At 40.6% G+C, this 23885-nt stretch overlaps 1 protein-coding gene across 1 annotated transcript in view; it reads right to left on the bottom strand.

The window, feature by feature from the left end:
* RNF169 (ring finger protein 169) overlaps window positions 1-23885 on the bottom strand; it is a 104043-nt gene that overhangs the window by 12375 nt on the left and 67783 nt on the right. Inside the window, exons 3-4 of the mRNA XM_075546277.1 lie at window positions 21599-21745; window positions 12887-13005 (exon numbers count right to left, since the gene is read on the bottom strand). Of these exons, the coding sequence (XP_075402392.1) occupies window positions 12887-13005; window positions 21599-21745 (266 nt within the window). The remainder of the gene's footprint in view (window positions 1-12886; window positions 13006-21598; window positions 21746-23885) is intronic.

The raw sequence follows: 23885 nt of genomic DNA, 5'->3' as shown, positions 1-23885 counted from the left end.
TTTGCCTCCTAGGTCTTTCCTCTATTTCCTCTTACTTTCTTCTTGTCCCACTATCATGCTCAGCCTTCATTTGGATTTCAGTAATTCCTCTCGGTTACATTGCCCTTGATCAAAAGCCCTACCAGGCTCCTACACCCTCCTTGCCCTCGATTTTGCATCACTTGTTGTTCCCTTGTCTCTGGGTTTGTTAACACCACTTCCTTTCCCCCACCTCCCCCTTCTCCCATGTCCCCCTAAGACCATCGGTCCTATTGTTTTCTCCTCCAGATTGTTTATCCAGCCCATCATATCTAGATAAACCTGCAGAGATAATAAGAACAAAAACAAGACAGAGCAAAACAAAGCATCAAAACAATGACAAAAGAAAGAAGAGCCTGTAAATAGTTCAAGGTTTGTTTGTTGACCTTTAGGAGTGTTTTTCAGGTGGAGTCTGATAGGGTGACACACCCTGGCCCCAAAGTCTGTCTTTGGTATTCCCTTGGGACTTCCTTGCTCTGCTCCCCTTGCTGCTCTCTTGCATGCCCTTAGTGTTTTGCCTTGGTGTGGTAGAATTAGATTGGGCACAATTCCTACACTGTGTTGCCAGTGTTGTCCCCTGTAAGGCAATGGGTCAGCAAGGGACGTCGTGTACCTTAGTGGGGCTGGTCCTATGGTTCTCTCTGTGCTTTGGCTGCTCTGAGCAGGAATATCATCCTCGGGGATTGGTGGGCCAGGATGCGCCCCACTCTCTCTTCCTCCCACTTCATTTGTTCTCGTATGCTCTGATCAGATAAGTCCCTCTCCCTGAACTGTAGCTTCAGTGCTGTCCCCTGAAATAAATTCTTCTGGGGGGAGGGGGCTGCCTGCTCAATTCTGCTGTTGAATCCCTCTAGTGAATTTCTCACTTCAGTTATTTACTTTTGGGCTGCTGAATTTTTACTCTGCTTTTTATAGTTTTAATCTGTTTAATAATATCCTCTATTTGTTGAAATGACATTCTTATGATTTCGTAACTCTTTGGGCATTTTGGGGGAGTTAATTCAAAGTCTTTTGTCTAGCAAACCTAATACTATTTTTCCTATGTATAGGCTAGATGTTTTTATTTCTTCACATGCCTAATTGTTTTGTTGAAAACTAGGCATTTTGAATATTATAATGTGTCAACTGTAGAAATCAGAATCTTCTCTAAGATTTTCTTGGCTACATGTCACATTGTTTGTTTAGTGACTTTCCTAGTTTTGTAAAGTCTGAGTTCTTGTCCTGTGTGGCCACTGATGTATCTGTTCTGTTAACCTGACAATAATCTAGTGATTCCACAGAGATTTTCTTAACTGCTGAATTTGAGGTATTTCCTTGATTAAGCATTGCCTATTTGCTGTACATTTTTTATCAGTTCCCAGAGTTCTGATAAACTTGACTTTAACAGTTTTTGTCAGTTTATTTACTGCTTCGGTGGAGTGCCCTGTTCTACCATGTTTGCTGACATCACAATGAAAGGAATGTTTTTAAATACCAATGAGATACAAACTATAGGGCAGGAAAGGGGGATTTGTAACCCTTTCTTATTTATGAAATCCAAGAAGTACTTCTACAGGCACAATAGGGTATGAATTCTGACACTAAGAGTATTAAGATCATTATTGTGAAAATACTGCATGTAATAAATATACTATGCAGATATAACTATTGTTAACACCCGATCAGGTTAAGAGGCTTCAAAATTCTGCCTGGTAATAGTTAATAGCAGTAAACTTGGTAATGTTTTTAAGATGGAAAGATCCCCAAACATACCCTTCTGCAAAAAATGGGAGAAATAACTGCTCCTGCATATGCTTGGATGCATATCCATCCATTTATGTATCTCTGAATTCTAACACAGTACGTAGCACATACTAGATATAGTCAATAAGTTTCTGTTAATGGATTTTAAAATTAATGAATTGAAAGATCAAAGTGCTGTTAACGAATTAAAGAAATGCCTCTCTTCTTTTAAATCAAGAAAACATTCCTACTAGGGATCTATTATTTCCCAGGATCTGTGGTGAGTGCTTGAAACATACTCTGTCATATCTAACCCATAGAAAAACCTTAAGAGATCGGTATTATCATCCCTACTTCTAGACAGAGAACCGAGGTAAGGAATCTTCCCCAGATCACATAGTTGAAGATAAGATTTAAACCTGTATCTCTATGAATCGAAGGTCTGTCTGTCTGTTTTCTACCACAACATACGGATCTATTATTCTTGTCTACTCTGTCAGAAAGCAGGCCAACATCTCTAGGGAAATCTCTCTACCCAAACATATAATGAAGTCATAATTAGGAGAAAGCAGTATTGTCTGAAAGGCAACTGGCTTAAAATTTCCACTGTCAAGAGACCAGATGGTTTCTGGGATGTCTAGTTAGTCTAAAAATACGCATAACCACAATGAGTCTGACTTACAAAGAAAAGAGGGGTCAGCCAGTATAAATATGCAGCTGGAGAGCTAGAAGATTTCATGCTTACAGAACACTCCTTAAAGGGTTTCATATGGTAATATATGGTATAAAACAGTAGCTAGCCCGAGTTCTTGATTGCTTACTCAACATTCTGTCTCACACACCCATTAGAATCCCATGAAGAAACTACAGCTAGAGGTTCCTTGCCCTCTCCCTCCCCCTGCTCCACACTTGGGTGAAACCAGAAGCTTCTTTAGGTATAGGGGTAGCTGTCATGAACCAAGAAATGGGCGAAATTTTGTTGCAAACCTTCCTTTGTATATTTATGCCATGATTCATTACACTATCTTTTATTTAAAAATATAATTTAGTGGGTTTATAGCATATTCAGAGTTGTGTAAACACCTCAACGATTGTAAAACTTTCATCACTTCAACAAGAAACCATTTACTCTTTAGCTTTTAGCCCTTCCCTTAGATCCCCTTATCCTCTAGCTTTTCCATCTCCCGAAGTCTCCCAGAACCCCAAAAAGAAACGCGGTCTGTCATCAGTAATTTCCCCCACAGAGCTGGTAACCACTAATAAACCCTGGTCGCTAAGCAGCTGCCTGTTCTAGATGTTTTAATAAGGGGATCACATACAATATCTTCTTTTTGTATTTGATTTCTTTTACTCAGTATCATATTTTTAGGGTTATTCCATGTTGTGGTATGTATCAGAAATTCACAATTCTTTCTGGCTAAGTAATATTTCATTGCATGTGTACACAGAGACACCACAGTTGTTTATCCATTCACAGGGTGTCCCCACCGTTGGGCTATGTGAGCAGGGCCGCAGCTCGGCGTCTGAGTTCCTACATGCGTAGTCTTTGGCAGTGGACAGGGACACTCATTCTGTTTCCGTGGCTCCAGTACAAAGCATAATGCAAAGGGATTTGATTCCCCTCAAATAGTAAGGTAACAGACAGCTTCTTGCCCCCTCTGTAGCCAACCTGGTGGCTTTTGCAACAGGGCAGTGTGTAAATGATTAACCAAAAGAAAGCCGCTTTCTACTGCAAAGGTAGATTATTTCCTAGCGCAGAACCGTTGCCACAGTGTTCTGCCGGTGGTTTGGCAGAAAGAGCCCCGGCCTTGAGTCTGAGAGACCTGGGATCCAATTCCATCTCTATTACTCTGCTGAGTTCAAAGATCCATTTTGGAAGAGTAACTTAACCGTTTTAAGCAAAAATGAGAAGAATATTCCAACCTTGCAGACTGAAGAAGCACATAAAGTCCCCAGCATGTAGGAAGCACCAGTGAGCTCTAGGAAAAGGCTGCCCCCATCCGACCTTTCCGAACCGTATCAGAGGACAACTTCTGAATTGGCAGCAATATTATTGATAAAATCTAAAACCTGACATTCTTCTTAAGTTCCACATCACTTCTCTGTAAGCGATCTTCTTCTTCCAACCATATTCTATTACTTATACCAAAATATTTCCATTAACAACCAAGTTCATAACCATCTGACTTGTTATTCCCTTGACCTCCCTTTTGCCCTCTCCCCTTCTACCCGGCAGATGTCCTGCCTCAGGTTATTACAAAATCTTGTGGTTTTGGGGGTGTTGCTTTCACACACATACTCCACCTATCATATAACTCAATTGTTTAATCACATAAAGATCTGTGCCATCACTACCACCATGGCTTTCAGAACGCTTTCTTCTCGTCGTCACTGCTGTTAGCTCCTCATTCCCACCCCACGCTCCCGTCACGGCCCTAGACAATGATCAGCCCAGTCACTGTCTCCATAGAGCTACCTGTCCTGGATTTCAGATACAGAAAATCGTACAGAACACAACAGGAAGCCAACAAACAAGACCTCCTTGTGCCATCAGTCTCCTCTCCCTGTGGTCCCTGTTTTACTATTTCCCACACACACACTTTAGATTTTTAAAGAACTTCCTATCTGACCACACCTCTTTCTCTACATGCCCCGGCAACTCCTCAACCCTCCGAAACACCGCTTTAAACCCCCGCTAGACGCTCGATTTTAGAGGCGAAAAAGTGCTCAAGAAAGGATCCGGTAAGATCTCTAACAAGTGGGCAGGGTATACAAAGCTGCACAAGACATAAACAAGCAGGAGGAAGTATACTGATTTTCCTAAAGGTCTCTCTGCTACTACCTCCCAGGCTAGCTTCCCCACAGCTCTGATTTTGGCTGCTTTAAGCAATAATAGAGTTATTCCGCCAACACTGCATCACTTACAATGTCCGTCTGGTTTCTGTTGCCTAAAAGTTGCTGTATTTCACTTTAAAGACCAAGTCTGTATATTTTAACACTTCAATAGTAGGCATTTACTACTGCTGAGTCTGTGAGTCAGTCTTTGTCTCTCTCTCTCTCTCTCTCTCCCCCACATACACACACTCTAAGCACAGCCACATCGGAGCTCTTCTGGTGTGCCCCTCTCTACACCATAGACGCAGGTTTAACGTATGTGGACATTACAAAATAGAACAACAGACCCATGGCTTAATTTCTACACAGTGGGACAGAAATCTTTCTTTTAGGAAATCTACTTTAAAATCATAATAAGCTATTGCTAATGTCTTAGAAGACCAAAAGCAAATTTATGATACAAAGTCTTAGATTACTGTGGTTTCATGACCCCTACATCCCTTAAGCGCAGCCAGTCTGCTCCTCCCCAGCGGCCCTATGCTCTGAGGTTGACAATTCTGAAAAACCTGCCTAGTCCACCCACTGTGGTTGCAGCAATGACCTCAGCACAGAAACAATTGTGAGGATGGTGTGGGATTGGCAGTGTTTCATTCTACAGCGTATAGGGTCACCATGGGTTGGAACCAACTTGATGACATCTAACAACAACCACAACATCTGTCCCAAGACTGCTTCTTAAATCATTTTCATGGTAATCATTGAGCCGATGCTGTCCTAAGTACTGTCAAAATAATAGTGAACAAAATGTTGTTCCTGCCTTCAAGGATTTAGTAACTTAGTGGGAAAGATGGGCAAAAGCAACACATGGCTCTATGAGGAGATCACCGGGGACAAAGGATAGAGTGAGAAGAGCAGTCAACTAAAAGCCAAGGCACCGTGGCTTGCCCAGACTATTCTGGTAAACCAGGCTCCCCCTTTGGGTTTCATCTCCCCACCCTGTACAAGTCCTTTCAGAGTTACAGAACTCATGCTCTGAGAGAGGCTAACAATACAGCAGCAGCAGTTGCAGCAACATTCACTTGAGCTGTATCATGCGCCAGAAGTCTTGCTAGGCATCACTGACTTCAGGTAAAAGTTCTGTACTTATAGTAATTACATCATTCTTTTAAATGAAAAAGATCATATATCTTTTGTAATACACTATTTCCAAGAAAAATTAGAAGTGGTTTATAGTAAAGACACGCAATATTATGCCTTTAATGACTGAATTTAAAAATCTGTAAGAAGTGAGTAACAAAACTTATTTATTTTTAATTATAATGTTGAAAACTCATGATGATTCAGTCAAAAACTTTGTCCTGAACACCACAATAGCCAAAGCAAAGAAAACTGAAACTGGGTGTGTAGATCTCAGAAAAAGGAAAAAGAAAGGGAGGAAGAAAGGAGAGAAGAATTTTTCCAGCAGGTTTTCTGTTAAAAACTGGGTGACCTGTGCTTTGGATGGATTGGAGAATGGAGAGAGAGAGAAAGAGAGAGAGAGAGAGAGAAAAGGGAGGGAGGGAGAGAGAGAGAGAGAGGTGGGGACAGAAAGGAAAGAAAGTTAGAATGAAAGACATTATTTCTGGTATTGAAAATAAAAGTTTAAATTTACAATACTATAGCCCATGCATGTTTTAATTTTTTTCAGTTAGCAAGTATTTTTTGATTGAATTAGAACTATTTATCAACCTACTTGTAAGAAGTTTCGTTCTCAACGAGCTATAGAGTACTCCAGTAATATTGCTATGAAGTTGTCTTTACTATTAATTTTCCAAATGATAATACAGTGGTATCTCGGTTGAGCTGTCAAACTCAATTTGTTCCAAATTCATGTCCAAACCCCGAAAAGTCACCAAAAACGGATGTGAAGTGAGGAGGAGTGTAGGGTATTTGGAGCTCATTCCACCAGGTCAGTGCGTTAATCAAGCTTTCTATTCAGAAGTTCTGAAAAGATTGCCTAATAGTGTGTGCCAAAAAGACCTGGTTTGTGTGCAGGCAGGGGACTGTTTCTGCCTCCACAACAATGCACCTGCTCATGCAGCTATCTCAGGACACCAGTTTTTGGCAAAAGCAGCAGCAGTTGCAACAACATTCACATGAGCTATATCATGTGCCAGAAGTCTTGCTAGGCATCACTGACTTCAGGTGAAAGTTCTGTACTGATAGTAATTACATTATTCTTTTAAATGAAAAAGATGCCTCTCTTGCCCCACGTACCTGACTCTCCTGACCTCGTTCCATGCAACTTCTTTTTGTTTCCATTAATGAAGAGGGACATGAAAGGACAGTGATTTGATGATGTAGAAGATGTGAAGAGAAAAACCAAGGGAGGTGCTGTCAGCCATCCAAACAGATGAGTTTGAAAAATGTTTCCAAGAATGGAATTATAGATTTTGACAAATGGATTTAGGGTAATGGAGAGTACTTTGAAAATTATAAGGTTGCTTTGTAAAAAAGATTATAAGGTTGTTTTGTAACCCCTCATGTTTCCCATACAAAATAAATGAAGACCAAGTAATTGGTTCTGTGGCCCAAAATTACACTTATAAATTCTTTTTTCCAAGACTTGAAATAACTATGGAGGCTTTTAGCCTTCTGGTATATGCTATCACAATGACACTATTTCTGATTTATCCAAATTAACAGTAATTTTTCAACCTCTTCCATACTCTAGGTTTAGTTTCATGAGAAATAATATCACATCTTTTGCTATATTAGCTGCTTTAATCCCATTTTTTAAAAAAATGTTGATAATGTCAACTTAGCCATGTTATATTCAGTCACCAAATCAGACAAGAGGTGACCTAGTTCAAATTTCCTAATGATTTCTTTCTTTAACTCTATCATGGTTTCATGGTTCTCAGTTTTCTTATGAGTTTTACTGTTGGTATCTCCATGATCTTTTAAATGCAAATTTATTTTACACAAATAAAGCGTACACACACACACACACACAATGATGAATGCCTGAACGCACTAACACAAGCACTAAATGTTGTCTGAGTGAGAGCGGGGCTTAGACTGAAGCATCGGCTTTTGTGTCTGTGGCTGGATGCAATGCGTGGCCCACTCTTGGCCTGTACAGGTTTTCTCAAATAGGAGTTTTGGTTCGATTATCAAGCAAAGTTATAAACAGTGAACAGATTTATTTTTTTAAACTTTGCTGCTCAAGTAGCGGAAAGTTCAAGCTTGGAGCCTCTCAACCAAGGTATCACTGTGAGCTCAAATGCTGACAAGACTCAGTCATTCTAGCAGCTGTGCCTACTCACCCTTCCTCCATGCCTCTGTGCTTGAAAAAGGTCTATAAAATAGATGAGGTTAAACACACAGCAGGGTCATTGGACTCACACACAGATGAAAAACTTTAACATTACATAAGAACGCTCTTAAGAAAAGAACTTGCAATGAAACCTAGTTTTTTGTTGTTATTAACAGAAAAAAAAACCCAAAATATTTAAACATAAAAACTCAAAAAATGCTAACTCGGTTTTAACAGAGCCAAATGCTACAGCTCATTGTCAGCACAAACAATTTTATATTGTTTTCCTAAATATACTTTGGAACAGAAACTTAATCTTTTCTAAGAAAAAAAGCATATTGACAAAAGACATGCAAACCACACTATGACCATAATACATTTTCCACTTTAAGGTTTCCATGACATCAGCAAAGTATTTCCTAAAAATGTCCTAGCAACTAAATACAATTACCTGTTGTAATAACTGTTTTGATAATTGAACTCAATCTAGAGCCTTGAATATTTGGCAAAAAACAGAACCTGGGGCCTGGTGGCAGCAAGGTCGGCAGTGAGAAACCGCCAGCCACTGGGAAGGAGAAAGGGGGGCTCCCACACCTGTCTAGAGCTGACCCCTTGGGCGATTCACTGGGGCACGTCAACTTTGTCCTGTGGGGCCACTATGAGGAGGTCAGGACTTGATGGCAGTGAGTTTGGTGGTTTGTTTATGTTGATATGTCCAAAATCATTTCTTCTTCTTTTACATTTCTCAGCTATTAAATATTTCCTGTAAATTTGCAGTGCCGTGGTTCAGTGATACGGGCTAAGGGAATGAGTGACATAAGAAGCTATGTGACACCTATTCCAGAGCCACACAGAACAAATGTGTGACACCAGCCTCCTGCGCCCATCCACCCCTCCTTTTCTTTTTTTTTTAACCAGTCTTCCATTTTGCTCTTTAGACATTTTTCTAAATTTCTTGGTAGGCATTTCTACGTAATGGCTTATAAATCTGCCTCCTTATCAGGATAGAAACTAGAACATGTGCTAAGTAACCCATGTATTCAATTTCTATTCCAACTAATTGGCATAATTTTCCCTTAGTATCATATTAGAATTTTTCCAAGTCATTTCAAAGCATGACATATTAATCACATACTACACAGAGTAACATTTATTAGTTTCCATTCAATTGCAATCAAGTCAATGCTGACTCCTAGAGACCCTGCTGGTGTCAGAGAAGAACTGTTCTCCACAGGTTCTGCCCAAGGAGACCACCAGCTCTTCCTCTTCTGGGGCTTGAACTTCTCATTTCCTGGTTAGCAGCCAAATGTATTAAGCAATTAACCCACCCAGGGACTCTCACATTAGCTTCTTGTCAATCATGAGCCAATTCAATGTGACCCTTTTTTAACGCCTTGTCTTCTTATGAAAGTGGCAGGAAGATGCAGGAGAGAAATTCTACCTATGTACAATGAGCAGCAGACAAGTCTTTAACTGTGAAGGGCCTTTCAAGCTCATACACTGTGGGGGGAGTTCAGATGCTTACAGATATCCTCCCTGAAGATAGTCACCAGGGAGTCAGCCCGCTCCCTGCGGTTAAGGACAATGGACAGGCCTGCAGTCATCTATTTGGTCCCCTTAGGTGGAGTTCACACCCTACTGATAATGGTTCCTATGGAGATCCAGAGAACAGGTCAAAGTTAAGCTGCCATCCTAAATCTAGGATCCACCCATCTTGTCACATGTACACCCCCAACCCTCCTCTTCCTATTGCATGTATGTCCCTAGACCACCCTGTCTCATTGCTGTATAACCTATAGTGCATCCCCTTCCTGTGTCATATGTCATTACCGGTAATCAGTGGGCTTGCAAGCCCCCAAAAGGTATACAGGCCTGGGTAAGCAATAGAGATCTCAGCTCACTTGCTCGGCTCCTCTTCTCCTCTCCCTTGTTCCCTTGCCCTCCTTCCCTTCCCCCTCTCTCCACATGGACACCAAGCGGGGCTGAGGTGAGCATGCTACTATGAAATGTGTCTGACTCCATTATTTGACTCTCTCTTCTAGCTCTCATGCTCTCGATGACTTTAATATATTTATATACTCAACCGTACAATTGTGTCTATCGTTCGATTAGTGGTGGGGGCTGGCAGCCCCCAACTCATAAAACAATATATTATAAATGGAAAGGACACGGGCTTACACTTTACTTGCTGAGACCTGATTATGTCAATCAAACCTAAATGGCTACCATACATTAGCAATTAAGCTAATGTCAAATGAGTAAAGAAATATTCTGGGAAGGGCCTTCAGGAAGAAGGTGCCAATACCCAGAGAAAACAAGGCATTGACAGGAAAGGGAGCTTGAGTGAATTTTACTCTCAGAAGTAAATGGAAAATCAGACTGCTCGAAAAGAATGTATTTTTTAAAAGAATAAAAGCTACATCATAAACAAAACCACAGCAACTGTTCAGGTTGACTCTATGACTCATACCCTATAATACAAGGTTTCTGAGATGATAAACCTTTATGGGAGCACAGTCTCATCTTTCTTTCAAGGAGCATCCAGTGGGTTTTGAACGATCAACCTTGTAGTTAGCAGCCCAATGCCTAACCCGCAGGGCCAAAGGGGTTACAATTTATAAATTTCTTAAATTGTGAGGTACCTATTCGCTGGTGATTAGTAAACCAAAGCCCATTGCCAAGTCAATTCTGACTAGTAAAAGTCTTAAAACAAATTCACTGCCATCCAGTTGATGCAAAGTCATAGCAACCCTGTATGATAGGACAGAACCTCTGTGAGTTTCTGAGACTACAACTCTTTATAGGAGCAGAATACTCCATTTTTCTCCCTAATGGAGGGTGGTGGTTTTGAACTGTTGACCTTGTGATTAGCAGTCAAATAATAACACTATGCTACCAGACCTCCCTTATAATTAAAAGGGAAGTCTTAAAATGTGAAGCTATTTTTTGACACATCCTCCATTTAGCTCTATACACTACTGAAGGTGGCAGTTCCATCTATCTAACCCTTACCAATATCAAGTTCAAGAAGAAAATGTTTTGAAACTGATGGCGGCAACAATTGTACAATTATGCTTGACCTAATTGAATTATGAATTGTTACGACATCTGTAAGAGCTCCCAAATATATGATTTAAAAAAAAAGAACTCTGTACTCTGATTTACAAAATATTGATGAAAGCAGTTTTGGCATTCTTGAGGGATTTGGATGGTATTCCTTTTCAATGTTCTTTGAGTTTGGTAAACAAAAAGAAGTCTGAAGAGGCAGGAGCTGTAAAAATGATAAGGTAAGGCTTCCCAATTAAATTCTCCTCGAACAGTCCTTGCTACGCTGGAAGAATGAGCAGGTGATTGCAGAATTCCCATGTGGACTAAGTCTCCACTGAATTCCTTTGGACCATCGACCAGATATGTGAAGTTTTGTCCTCAGACAGAATGCATTGGAAAATAGATGAGTGAAGATATACTTGGTTTAAAATTTAACATTTTACCATTTGTTTCCCCTCTTGAACCATTTTTAATTTGTTCTAGTGTGCTTTTTTTTTTAATTTTCTTTTGGATTGAAGTTTATGTTTTATTTTGTTGTCACTAATGGCTTTTTAAATTTTTTTGTATGGCTTCCTTTACATGGAATCCAGGGCACAGTAAAATAACAGATCACAGTCACTAAAACAACAGTGCCCGACAAGGAGCCCTGGTGGTATAGTGGTTTCCAAAAGGTTGGCAATTCAAAAGCACCAGCTGCTCCTCAGAAGAAAGACAGAGCTTTCTACTCCTGTAAATAGTTCCTCTTGGAAACCCAAAGGGGGCAGAAGAGCAGTTCTCCACTGTCCTGATAGGGATGCTCTGAGTCGGCATCAATTTGATGGAGGAGATTTTGATTTTGGTTTAGTTTGGAGGGTCATGAAAAGCGGGATTAAGAAGTCATGGGGAGTTAATAACAATGGATACAAAAATGATAAAAAATTGACTATGGTGATGACTGTACCATCTTTTTAATATATTTAAACCACTGAATTGTATTGTACCCAAAGTATTTGTCAATAAAAGCTTTTTGTTTTTTAAAGACAAAATATTGGTAGAGGAAGGAGACCCAGAAATTGGAAAAAGAAATGGACAACAGGTGTAACTGCCTTAATGTACTAGTACTTCTTTGCCATGAAGCTAGAAGAAATGGTTAGTGCCTGTTACCATTATGGAACATTTTGATCAAGGATTCAACAGATGGAACCTGATGAAAAAGAGGACCCACGTGGAACAGAACATCACATCTGTATGGAAACCAGACTCACTAGACCCATTGAGACCAGGGGACTCCTGATCCTACTGTCCTGAAACAACCTTTAAACTTTGAACCAAATCATCTCATGAAGTCATCTGAAAATAAAGCCACCATTTAATAGAGAGCTCTGAACATGTTGCACTTTAAAAAATGATCAAGTTGACAACAACAGCTCTGAAGCACAGGTGGGAACTGTAAGGGGCATACCCCAAACCCACTGCCGTCACACTAACGCTCAGTCATGTCCACCCTATAAGACAGAGAAGAACTAACTGTCCTTTAGGGTTTCTGGGGCTGTCCACATTACCACTGCCTCATCATTCTCCCAAAGGGTGGCAAGGTAGCTCACTGGCTCTGCCCACCAGCCTCTCAGTTCGCAGTCGGCCAACACAAGACCCCGCCCACCAGGGCTGCTTTGAAGGAAAAGAGAGGGTAACAGTTAGTAGTGGTGAAATGGTAAGAGTAGCATGTAAGAATGTGAGGAAAATAACTGATGACATGATCTGTCTGTGCAGAAACTGATGAACTGTTTTTTATTTTGTTGTGTATATTTTTACTAAAATTTAAGGATTCATATCAGCCTTCCCATCCCACATTTGAAAATCAATTCCCACCTCTTCTCCCCTTCCATCCCTAATATAGCTATAACAAACACCACTTGCTCCCCAATTAATTTTGGTCTCTATGTCAAAATGAAGGAACATAAATTGAATTCTGAATCAGTCTCTTACCCTGCTAGGAATGCTAAGGAGTAGGAGTTGTTCTTGGAGACAAATGCCGAGCGATGTGTCTGTAGCATCTTGCCTTGAGAAGGCTCTTCATTCTCTGAATCTGAGAGACGTGCGGGACACTGGCAGGGAGACAAAGAAGATAAGATTGTCCATTTGGGGTTCTCAGGAAATCTTCCTCTTAGCTACAGTTCCAAATCTCTCTAAAGATCACTTGTCTCAGATCTGTTTTCAAGTGTCCCCTGATGTCTTCAATACAGCCCAAACTCAGTCCATCTAAAATCCAACTAGCTCTCCTCTGTCGGGCCCGCCACCGCCGCTGCCTGTTCCCTCAGCCTGCCAGAGACTGCAGGGCAGTGCCATCCACATTTCTTTCCTTCCCTTCCTCCTAAACCCTAACAATTGCTTACAGCTTTTAAGTGCCCTAGCACTTGCAAATGGCTTGTTTCAGTTACTTTCACATCAGCCCTAGTAAGCAGGGATTATTACTACTTACCTTTGGCAGATGGCAGAATGAAGCTCAGAGTAGGTAATGTGGCTAGGATTATCTAGTGGCAACCCCTAGGGTGCTTTGACTCTTGTCACACTGGGCTAGTCTAAACTGAAATGGACTATAAGGCATTTAACAAAAACAACGCCAAGCTAGTAAGCTGCTAAAGCTGGAACTTCAATCCAGAGCTTCTCGTCCCACATTGCTCTTTCAACATCAGTTCGACTCCTCAATGTCTTCTCATTTTTATGCACAGCCACTGCTTTATCTAAGACTCTGGTCTTTGGCCTGGTCCCCTGCAATGATCGACTGACGAGCCTTGCTCTCTCCTAGCTTTCGTCCCTCAAGCGCCCCTCCACATGACCAAGGATGATCCTTTCAACACCGTGACAGAATCCTATCGTTCACTTGTTGGCGACTTCCAGGTTAAACACCTTAGCATAATACAATAACCTTTCCAAATTAGATAACAATCTTCTTTCATAGCTTTTCTCTTACCAGTTCCTACACATGAACTTCACATGAGCTCCAGCCATGACCAAATTATTTTGTCCACGCCAAGAGTAACATAGTCTTCTAGAACCTCTATGCTTTGGGATATGCTAATCCCAAGGCACACAATTCTCCTTCTCTGTTCTAGAACTACAAAATACGTGTTGCCTTTTAGAGTCATTTTCAATGTCACTTTGTCTGGAAAGGTTTTCAACCATTTCTACAGTCAGGTATTTTCTATCTGATCTACACTCCTGCATTTGTTTTTGGAATTTTCTGTTTTGCATCTTTCATTGTAGATGCAGTGATTCTTTCAAATGCACCTTTTTCTGTACAACAAATAGAAAGGGTTGGCCTCGTGGTTCCACCTGGGAGCATTTCTTTTCATGGTTAGCAATTAATGACAGTGGTCTGTATCTTCTCATTTGTGGATCTGCCTTCCATTTTAGAAAATACTGCATACACGTGTATAAGCTGAGTTTTTCAGCACATGTTTAATGCAGTTTTGTGGTAAAATTAGGTGCCTTGGCTGATATTCGGGTTGGCTGATGAGCTCTTGAGAGCAAGGGATTCCTTTCTTTTAAATCCTCAGTCCTATCGATAGGTAAACAAACAAAACTGCCCCATCATTAAATGATTAACTGCTATCTAACTCAGTGGCAATGGAAACAAATACTCCATGATTAGAGCTAGCGAGAGTTGTCGTTTACAAATGGCCCTGAGTAGCACCCGCACTTTATAAATGCTTTGCTATTTGCTTAGTTTACACGTACAGTCATGCAATAGGCGTGTTTCGAAATGGTCAACCTTTAAGAGAAAACTGAAGGATTACAATTTACAGAGAGGCATGTCCATTTTGTAGGGTATCATTCTTTATACAAAACTCTATCATATAAAGTATCCACTAGAGAAAATTTAATAACACTAACTCATTTTTGAATTTTATATAATATTCTCCTCCTAACACTGCGAGAAAAAAAATTTCTATACCCATATACTCAACAGGAAATAAATAATGGCAAGTTTGGTGTATTTAGGCCTTCCTTCACAATCAATTTAGTACAAGTAAAACTATGTTCAAATCCCAGATCTACAACTTATCAATAGCACTGTCATTGTAGGTTACTGTATCTTTCTGAACCTCAGTTTCCTCATCTGTAAAATAAAGATGTGGTAAATCACTATAAGTCACATTGATTATGACAAGTCATGAAGAACATCTCGTGCATTAGCTACACAAGTAGCAGGTATTCAAGATTGTGCTTGTTATTAATTTAAAGATGATTAATCTTTTAAGAAGAAACTTCAGTATTATTCTAATAGATATAGGCCATGTTCCTTTAATTATTGAAAATAATTACAAATAAATAATTCTTATTACACAGAAGCTACCCTACCCTCTACCCTTAGGAATCCACAAATCCCAGAGCCATGACATGAGAAAATGTTTACCTCCTGGTTTACACCTTGAATAAAAATAAACCTAGAACACTATGGATTCCTAAAATGGCATAAAGTACACAAAAAAATTAAATCCCTAGAGTTGTATCTAAGAAAATTAAAATACCCCCAAAAAGAATTTGTTTCGAAGGATGACATTGATTCTGCAGCTCCGGGAGATGGACATATCTGATCAGAGCACACGGGAGCAGATGAAGGGGCAGGAGGAGACAGTGGAACACAGCCTGGCCCACCAAGCCGTGAGGATGATGTTCCTGAGTAGAGCAGCCAGTCCACAGAGAGAACAACATGTCTGGCCCTACTATGAGACATGATGCCCCTCAGTGACTAAGGGCAATACAGGGGACAGCACCGGAGACACAGTGTGGGAATTGTACCTGACCTGATCCCACCACACCGAGGCAAGGCACTGGGGGAGTGCAGTGGAACAGCAAGGGAATGGAGTGGCAAGGTCCCCAGGGAATGCTGAAAGTGGACTTTGGGCCAGGGTGTGGTGCCCCAACAGACTGGACTGGAAAACGCTCCTAAGGGCCAGCAAACGATCCTTGAACGAACTACAAGCCTTTCTTTTGTGAAGTGTTTTGTTTTGTTCTTTGTCAGTGGTTTGTTTTTGTTGTTTTGTTGTCTGGTTGTATACTGTTGCTTTGTTTACCTCTGTCTTGTTTTCGTGCATGTTAGTGTCTCCACAGGTCTGTCTGAATAGGTCAGGCTGGATGAAAAACAATGGGACAGACAGTTCCAGGGGGGGGGGGAGGAGGGTAAGGAAGTGGTGTTAATAAACACAGGCACAAGGGAACAACATGGGACCCAAACTGGTAGCGAGGGGGGAGTGGCAGGCCTGATGGGGAACGATCAAGGGTAAGGTTGCGTAGCGAAGAGATATAGCTGTAGCCCAGGTGGGGACGGAGCATGGTAGTGGGGCAGGAGGAAAGTCAAGGGAGAGGGAGGAAGGAGCTGGGAGTCAAGGGGCATTTATGGAGGTCTAGACAAAGACATGTACATGCAAACATATATATGAGGATAGGGAAATAGACCTAAGTGTCTACATTTATAGGTTTAATATTAAGGTGGCTGAAGGACCTTGGGCCTCTACTCAAGCACTCCCTCAATGCATGAATGCTTTCGTTTATTAAATTGGCACTCTATGATGCTTACTTTCCCGACACAACTGCTGAAGCCAAAGTGGGTGAACAAGTAAATGTGGTGAAGAAAGCTGATGGTGCCCGGCTATCAAAAGAGATAGTGACTGAGGTCTTAAAGGCTTGAAGATAAACAAACGGCCATCTAGCTCAGAAGCAACAAAGCCCACATGGTAGAACACACCAGCCTGGGTGATCGAGTGGTCCCAAAGGGATCAGTTATCAGGCATCAAAGAACAAAAAAATCATATCATTGGCTGCACACCTCCATGATAGGATCGCTGAAGACAAATGGGTGCATAATCAAATGTGGCGAAGAAAGCGGATGGTGCCTGGCTATCAAAAGAGATAGTGTCTGGGGTCCTAAAGGCTTGAAAGTGAACAAGCAGCCATCTAGCTCAGAAGCAAAAAAGCCCACATGGAAGAAGCACACCAGTCAGGTATAAGGCATCATGCAAAAAAAAAAGAATATATGTATGTGTGTGTGTGTGTGTGTGTGTGTGTGTGTGTGTGTGTATTGAATGAAGGGGGAAGTGCAGAGTGGAGACCCAAGGCCCAAGTGTCGGCCCAAGTGTCCTCTCATAGAGGGGTTTAGGAGAGGAGATGGGTCAGTCAGGGTGCGAGGTAGTACCAAGGAAGAACACAGCTTTCCCCCAGATCCTGGATGCTTCCTCTCCCCAACTACCATGATCCGAATTCTACCTTGCAGGCCTGGATAGGACAGAGGCTGTACACTGGTACATATGAGGGCTAGAGGCACAGGGAATCCAGGGTGGATGATACCTTCAGGACCAAGGGTGTGAGGGGCGATGTTGGGAGAGTGGAGGGTGAGTGGGTTGGAAAGGGGGAACTGATTACAAGGATCCACATGTGACCTCCTCCCTGGGAGAGGGACGGCAGAGAAGGGGGGGAAGGGAGACTCCGGATAGGGCAAGATAAGACAAAATATGTATAAATTACCAAGGGCACATGAGGGAGGGGGCAGCGGGGAGGGAGGGGAAAAAAAAAGAGGACCTGATGCAAAGGGCTTAAGTGGAGAGCAAATGCTTTGAGAATGATTGGGGCAGGGAATGTATGGATGTGCTTTATACAATTGATGTATGTATATGTATGGATTGTGATAAGAGTTGTATGAGTCCCTAATAAAATGTAAAAAAAGAAAAGGGAAAAAAAAAAGAAAAGAAAATGATTAGGGCTAAGAATGTACAGATGTACTTTATACAGTTGATGTATGTATATGTATGGATTGTGATAAGAGTTGTATGAGCCCCTAATAAAACGTTTTAAAAAAAAAGAAAATTAAAATAAGGATAATATCCATAGTTGGCAGTAGTATGAGAAAACGGGATAAGTAGTCATACACCGCTAACAGGAGCATAACTACACAAGCTTTGCGGAAAACAACTGAGTAATAAATAGCAAACATTTTAAACGGAGCCTCTCTTTGACCTAGTCATTTAACTTGGGGGGTGGGGGGATCCAGCGAGATGATATACCTGGCTGGGGTACCACTGACCCGTGTATAAGCCAAACCTCAGGTTTTCAGCACATTTTTTTGTGCTGAAAAACTCGGCTTATACATGAGTATATACGGTATTTATGCTAAGGAATTTTTGAGACGGTGGTGTCTGAAATAACAAAATATAAATAGGAAATTAATTAAATAAACTAGTTATGCAAACTGCAGGGTTAAGAGAGTTAGGAAGTGATCAATAATAATGTGGATGTTTTATTTAAATGAAAAGTCATCTGTAATTCATAGTTAACTAGAAAAAGTTCTAGCTACATTTTCAAATACAACACTGGGTTGTATTTTCTGAAAAGAAAAATAATTACTGTGTACATACATTCTTAGAAAAGACAACTCAAAGGATATTTATAAATTTTATAGAGGTTATCTCTAGGTTATGGGGTTATAAATAATTCTCATTTTCTGCTTTTCATATTTTGGTAAGGCCTAGTTTTTTTAACAATCCATATGGTATTACTTATACCGTAACAAGTGATAACAAATTAAACATTGTGCCTATTTTATTTCCATTTTGAAAAAATAATCACAAGTGACCTATTTCTAGAGTAATATGGTTTCTTTCCCAACTGCAATTCAACTTAACAAACACACATAGGACATTTAAAAAAACTTTTTAATGGATAAAAAACACAAATGAGGGGTACCAAAAATTTTTTTTCAAAGGTATGTATTTAAATTTATTTACTAAACAACCATATCACCTTCAAAGTACTCTCCATTACACTTAATACATTTGTCAAATCTGCAATTCTTTTCTTGGAAACATTTTTTTAAGCTCATCTGTTTGGATGGCTGACAGCACCTCCCTGATTTTTTTTCTTCATCTCTTCTATGTCGTTAAATCGCTGTCCTTTCAGGTCCCTCTGCATTCGAGGAAACAAACAAACATAAAAAGTCGCATGGAGCGAGGTTAGGTGAGTAAGTTGTGTGGGGCAAGAGAGGCATGCTGGGTTTACCAAAAGCTGGCACACTGAGATGGCTGCAGGAGCAGGTGCACTGTCCTGGTGGCAAAACCAGTCCCCCGTCTGCCACAAATCAGGCCTTTTTTGTCACACTGTTAGACAATCTTTTCAGAACCTCTAAATAGAAAGTTGATTAACACTCTCACCTGGTAGTACAAACTCCAAATGCACTATCCCCTCACATCAAAAAAAACAAATGAGCATCATCTTGATCTTTGATTTCACTTGATGAGCTTTTGGGGGGCGAGGTGAGGATGGTGTTTTCCACTGGGGCTTGATTAACGTTTGCTTTTGGGATCGTAAGAATAGCACCATGTCTCATCATGAGTAATGACCTGGGAACAAAATGTGGGTCGCTTCAGAGCTGTTTTTTTCCAAATCACAGCATGTTTTCCACTGGATGCTTTTTTCCTAGCCAGTCAGAACCCAAGGCCCAAGTTTCACAATGACCCTTCTCATTTACAAAGCTTGCATTAAAATTCCTGAACCGAGCTGCAAAACAGTCCAGCTAACTTTCCCATCTCTTCAATGGTCCATCCATCAGGCTTCAAGCACAAGCACACGAATTTTGTCGACATTTTCATCTGTTCAGGAAGTTGACAAATGTCCAGAATGAGGTTTATCATGAATCAATATTTCACCTTCTTTGAAATCAGAAAAACACCCATACATTTCAGCTTTTCCCATAGCACTGTCCTTGTAAGCTATGTTCAACATCACAACAATTTCTGTGGCATTTTCCCAAGCAGGAAACAAAATTTCAGTCACATGCTATTCCCTTAAATCAGTCATTACAAAAAACAAGGTTCGAGCAAAACTGCTTTTAATTCCACAGGTAGCGGGGAATCCTCTTAAGGATTTTTTTTAATCCACGAGAGTAAAATAACCAGTCAAACTCTAATCATAATACTGCCTATTTAAAATATAAACTTTAAGCTGGCTTTTAACTAAGACCACGTGAGTATCTTGGGTCCCAATCTAAATATGGCTTTAGATGAACTAAATTATTTTCTCAGCACCAAAACCTTGTGAGACATATTTAAAACACAAGTAAGTCATTTAAGTCTTCAAAAACATAGAATGTAGAAAACAAGGAAAATCACAGAAATCTAAAACTTGTACTATTTATACATCAAAGTTTATTCGATGTGTTTTTGCAAAAAAATATTTGCAAAATTAAGTTATTATCAATAGAACCAAGTCTAAGATTAAATTAAAGATTAATTTAAAGATTAAAATTAAGCTGATGAACCTAATTTCTATTCTAAAGATGGCAGTGGCAAAAGAAATAATAACGTGAATACTTTCAAAGAGCTCATTTCTTGGGAGGGAATTTGGCCAGGCCAGGAGCAAGGGCTCTTTCTCCTGGATCACCATGGTGAACGGGGAGCTCTCTCTGTCAATACTGCTGTCCTACAAAGAAAGGTCCCTCTGACGTGTTTTGCCTGAAGTTTCGAGTGGGCAGCTCTGTTGAGGTAAAATGGTAGAACCACAATCTTTAATAAGAGACCACATCTGGGGCTACTAGTCAGACTAGATGGCTAAAACCAAGCAAACTAAATTATATCCTCTCCAGTAACAACTTTTTGTCGTTACCAGTGTGCAGCATTAACAAATATACAAGCACTTCATACATGTCAAACTGAATCTTTCAGAAGGTTCAGACCTTGTAAAATGCAAGTAATTATTTTAATAATAATTAAATAACTATTATTATTTTAAATGAAATCAGCATATACTATTGGTCTAAGAGAGTATATATAGTTTTTCAATTTTTTAAGTTTATGGGGTAAAACATGCCTTGCAAAGAGTAAATCAGAAGCAGAGAAAAATTAAGCAACTTGGCCAAAGCAGGGTCATCTGTTACAGTGTTGAGACCAATCTAAAAGGAGACTTCCAGGCAAGAGATTTCTTTTCTATTCTGTGCTGTCTGCCTTTATACAGGTTAGTTCAAAGGCCCTTATTTTTATTGTAGTTTTTGTGGTAAAATTAGGCGTCTTGGCTGAGATTCGAGTTGGCTTATACTCGAGTACATACAGTCAGTCCCTTGTCCCTAGTACTGTGCTGCTTAAGACGTTACAAAAAACAAAGAGAAGTAAAATACAAGCCTTAAGGAAATCTACTTCAGGACAGATCATGTATGAAAATTAAATATCAAATAGCAATGCAAGAGCAAAGATGACTACATATTAAAAACCTTATCACAAGTAATATATTTCATCAGTACCCGCAAACCCCTTTCCCTAAATATTCCCACCCAAGTCTCACTGTCCCATTCATAAATGACTTTCTCCAGCTCGCATCTGGATGCTAACGAAGCTCTTATTCATAACTATTCATAAGCTGTGCAATCAGTGACCACTAACTGTTCCTCTAATTCATCAGCATAGGACAGTGATTCTCAACCTTCCTAAGACAGCGACCCTGCCATACAGTTCCTCATGTTGTGGTGGTGACCCCCTACTAACCATAACATTATTTTCATTGCTACTTCATAACTGTCATTTTGCTACTGTTATGAATTGGGTAACACTGTGAAAGGGTAGTTCAATGCCCAAAGGGGTCCTGAGCCCCAGGTTGAGGACCGCTGGCAGAGGATTTCAGATCCCTGTCACCTGGGCAGGTTGCTGATACACTTACATGTTCCAAATTTGATTTCAGAGCTGATGGCTCATCCCTTTTTTTCTGGTCATCCATTTTCCTCTTCCCTGTTTCTGTATCCTCTGGTAACAGCTGAGGGCTTTGATCTTCAGAAGGTTTCTCGTCTTGCAACTTTTCTTCTCTCAACTAAAAACACAAAGACAATGGAGGTTAGACAATTCTAAACTTAAACACATCTTTTAATGAGCAGTCGATTAAAAAACACTGATCATATGGAAGTTTGAGACTATTTTCCTTCTCGGCTATAAAGTCCTTTTGACTTTAAAGTCAGATTTTAGTCAGCTCTTGCCAAACACACACTTCATGGCTTAAGATGTAACTACTCAACATTCATGAGCAATATGAAACCATAAAAGCTGATACACCTAATCAAAAAAATAAGGTTATTCACTCTGCCAAAAAGATTGAACTTATAAACTTCCCCTCTTCCCATAAGCCAGGCATAATGGCATTGGCTCAGAGCAAAGATGAAGACTAGAGAGAGCCAGAGAAGTTGAGACTCCACTGGCAACAGAAAAAGCCTGATCACAGACCCCAGGCTACATCCTTCACCACGCGGGCCCAAGAGCAGGGCACGATAAAGTCTGCAGAGAGGTCTGAGACAGGCACGTGCTTCTTCTCATTTGCAGGTGATAGCACGACACTGCAAAAATAGCTTGGGCTTTGGAAGAAAAACCTGGATTCCAATTGTTCTGTCGCTTACTTAACAGTTATTAAGAGCTTGGGAAAATGAACACTCATTTGCTTGCCTCTGAAACAGAGCTGGTGCTACTTACTTTGCAGCTATTGTTGTAAGGGTAAGTATATAACGCGCACTACTATCTTGCTGTATGTTAGTCTTCCATGAGTTCTCTCCTCACCTCCTTCTCTTCCCCCTTTAATGCCCAGAGTGTCAATAAAATGTAAATGAGACAGCATGGCAAAGCAATTATAAGATACCAATAACATTAATCATTCTTACCAAAAAAGACTTTAGAAGAAATAAGTGTTGTATATATATTTCTTGCATTCGAATAAAACTTTATTGACAAAACATGACCAGGGATAGGGACCCTCTCACAGGAAACTGTGTTTCATACCTGCCCTCCTCTGGGAGCTGTGGAGACAGAGGGAGGGGAGTCAGGGAGGGAAAAATCTGTGGAGGAGGACTGCTCCCAGCCAGCACCCCAGCTTGGGCCTGAGCCCTCGTGTTGCTTTGTCGGAGGGGGGTGGGAAGGGGGGAAGGTGTCTGTGTATGTGTGGTGTGTAAGCCTTGTATTTTTGACTTGTTGGTGCCTCAAGGTTGAAAACAAAAACAACCACAATAACAATGAAGGATAATACAGCTTGTGTCTTATTTTCTGAACTTGTATAAGCTTGAACCCATCTTAAAGTCTAATTCAAGAGATGTTCGTGTACAAAGAACATCACATACAACACTATGGCAGGAGATCTGAATGAAATCCTGTACTCCCAACTCTGCCCAACGCAAACAAAACATCAGAGGAGGAGCTGTGATGAAAACAAACCTGAGCTCTCAGCTAGCTACCCCTACAAGTGTCAATGCCACGTGACGAACGCAGAAGAACAAATGTTGTTCAAAAGCTTGGCCACAGGCTACACAAAGAGGCATTTCACTTATAAAGACCTGGAGAGGCAGAGGTTTTCATGTCATAATAATTGCTATTATCAACTTTATGTGCCAGGTGCTGAGCTGGGTACTGTTTATGTATTATCTCAGATAGGAAGAAAACTAAGCTTAAGAGCTAGGCAACTAGTTCCCATTTACAGCCTCAGGCTACGGTGGTAGAATTCAAACCTTGGTTCATCTCAGTGGTTCTCAAGGGGGCGATTTTGCCACTTGGAACACTGAGCAATGTCTGGAGACACTTTGGCTGGCAGAACTGGGGAGGGATGTACAACTGGCATCTCATGAGCTTGGAAGCCAGGGAACTGTTCCACATCCGAATGTCACTGGTGAGCCATGCCTCTGTCATAGGTGCATAAGCGGACATTCCTATCCTTTAAAATGCAATATTAAGTTTCCTGTTTCATATGTTTTAGTGTGTTTTGTTTAGTGATTAATGGTGTTTTCATATTACATCCTCCAGTTTTATGTTTTAGAATGCATGGATTCTGCTTCATCGTTTCATTGCTACACTCAGTTTGACAGGGAACTTCTGTGGCTTGCTTAGAAGCCCATAACTCCACTGTTAGGGGAGTCACTGCTAAGGAAGCCCAAACTTTAGAGGAGAAAACACTAGACACCGTTAGAATCCTCACAAGT

This window comes from Tenrec ecaudatus, chromosome 4 (genome assembly GCF_050624435.1).
Source record: "Tenrec ecaudatus isolate mTenEca1 chromosome 4, mTenEca1.hap1, whole genome shotgun sequence".
NCBI lineage: Eukaryota > Metazoa > Chordata > Mammalia > Afrosoricida > Tenrecidae > Tenrec > Tenrec ecaudatus.
Note: the sequence above shows the minus strand (reverse complement) of the source record. Positions and strands in the feature narration are given on the sequence as shown.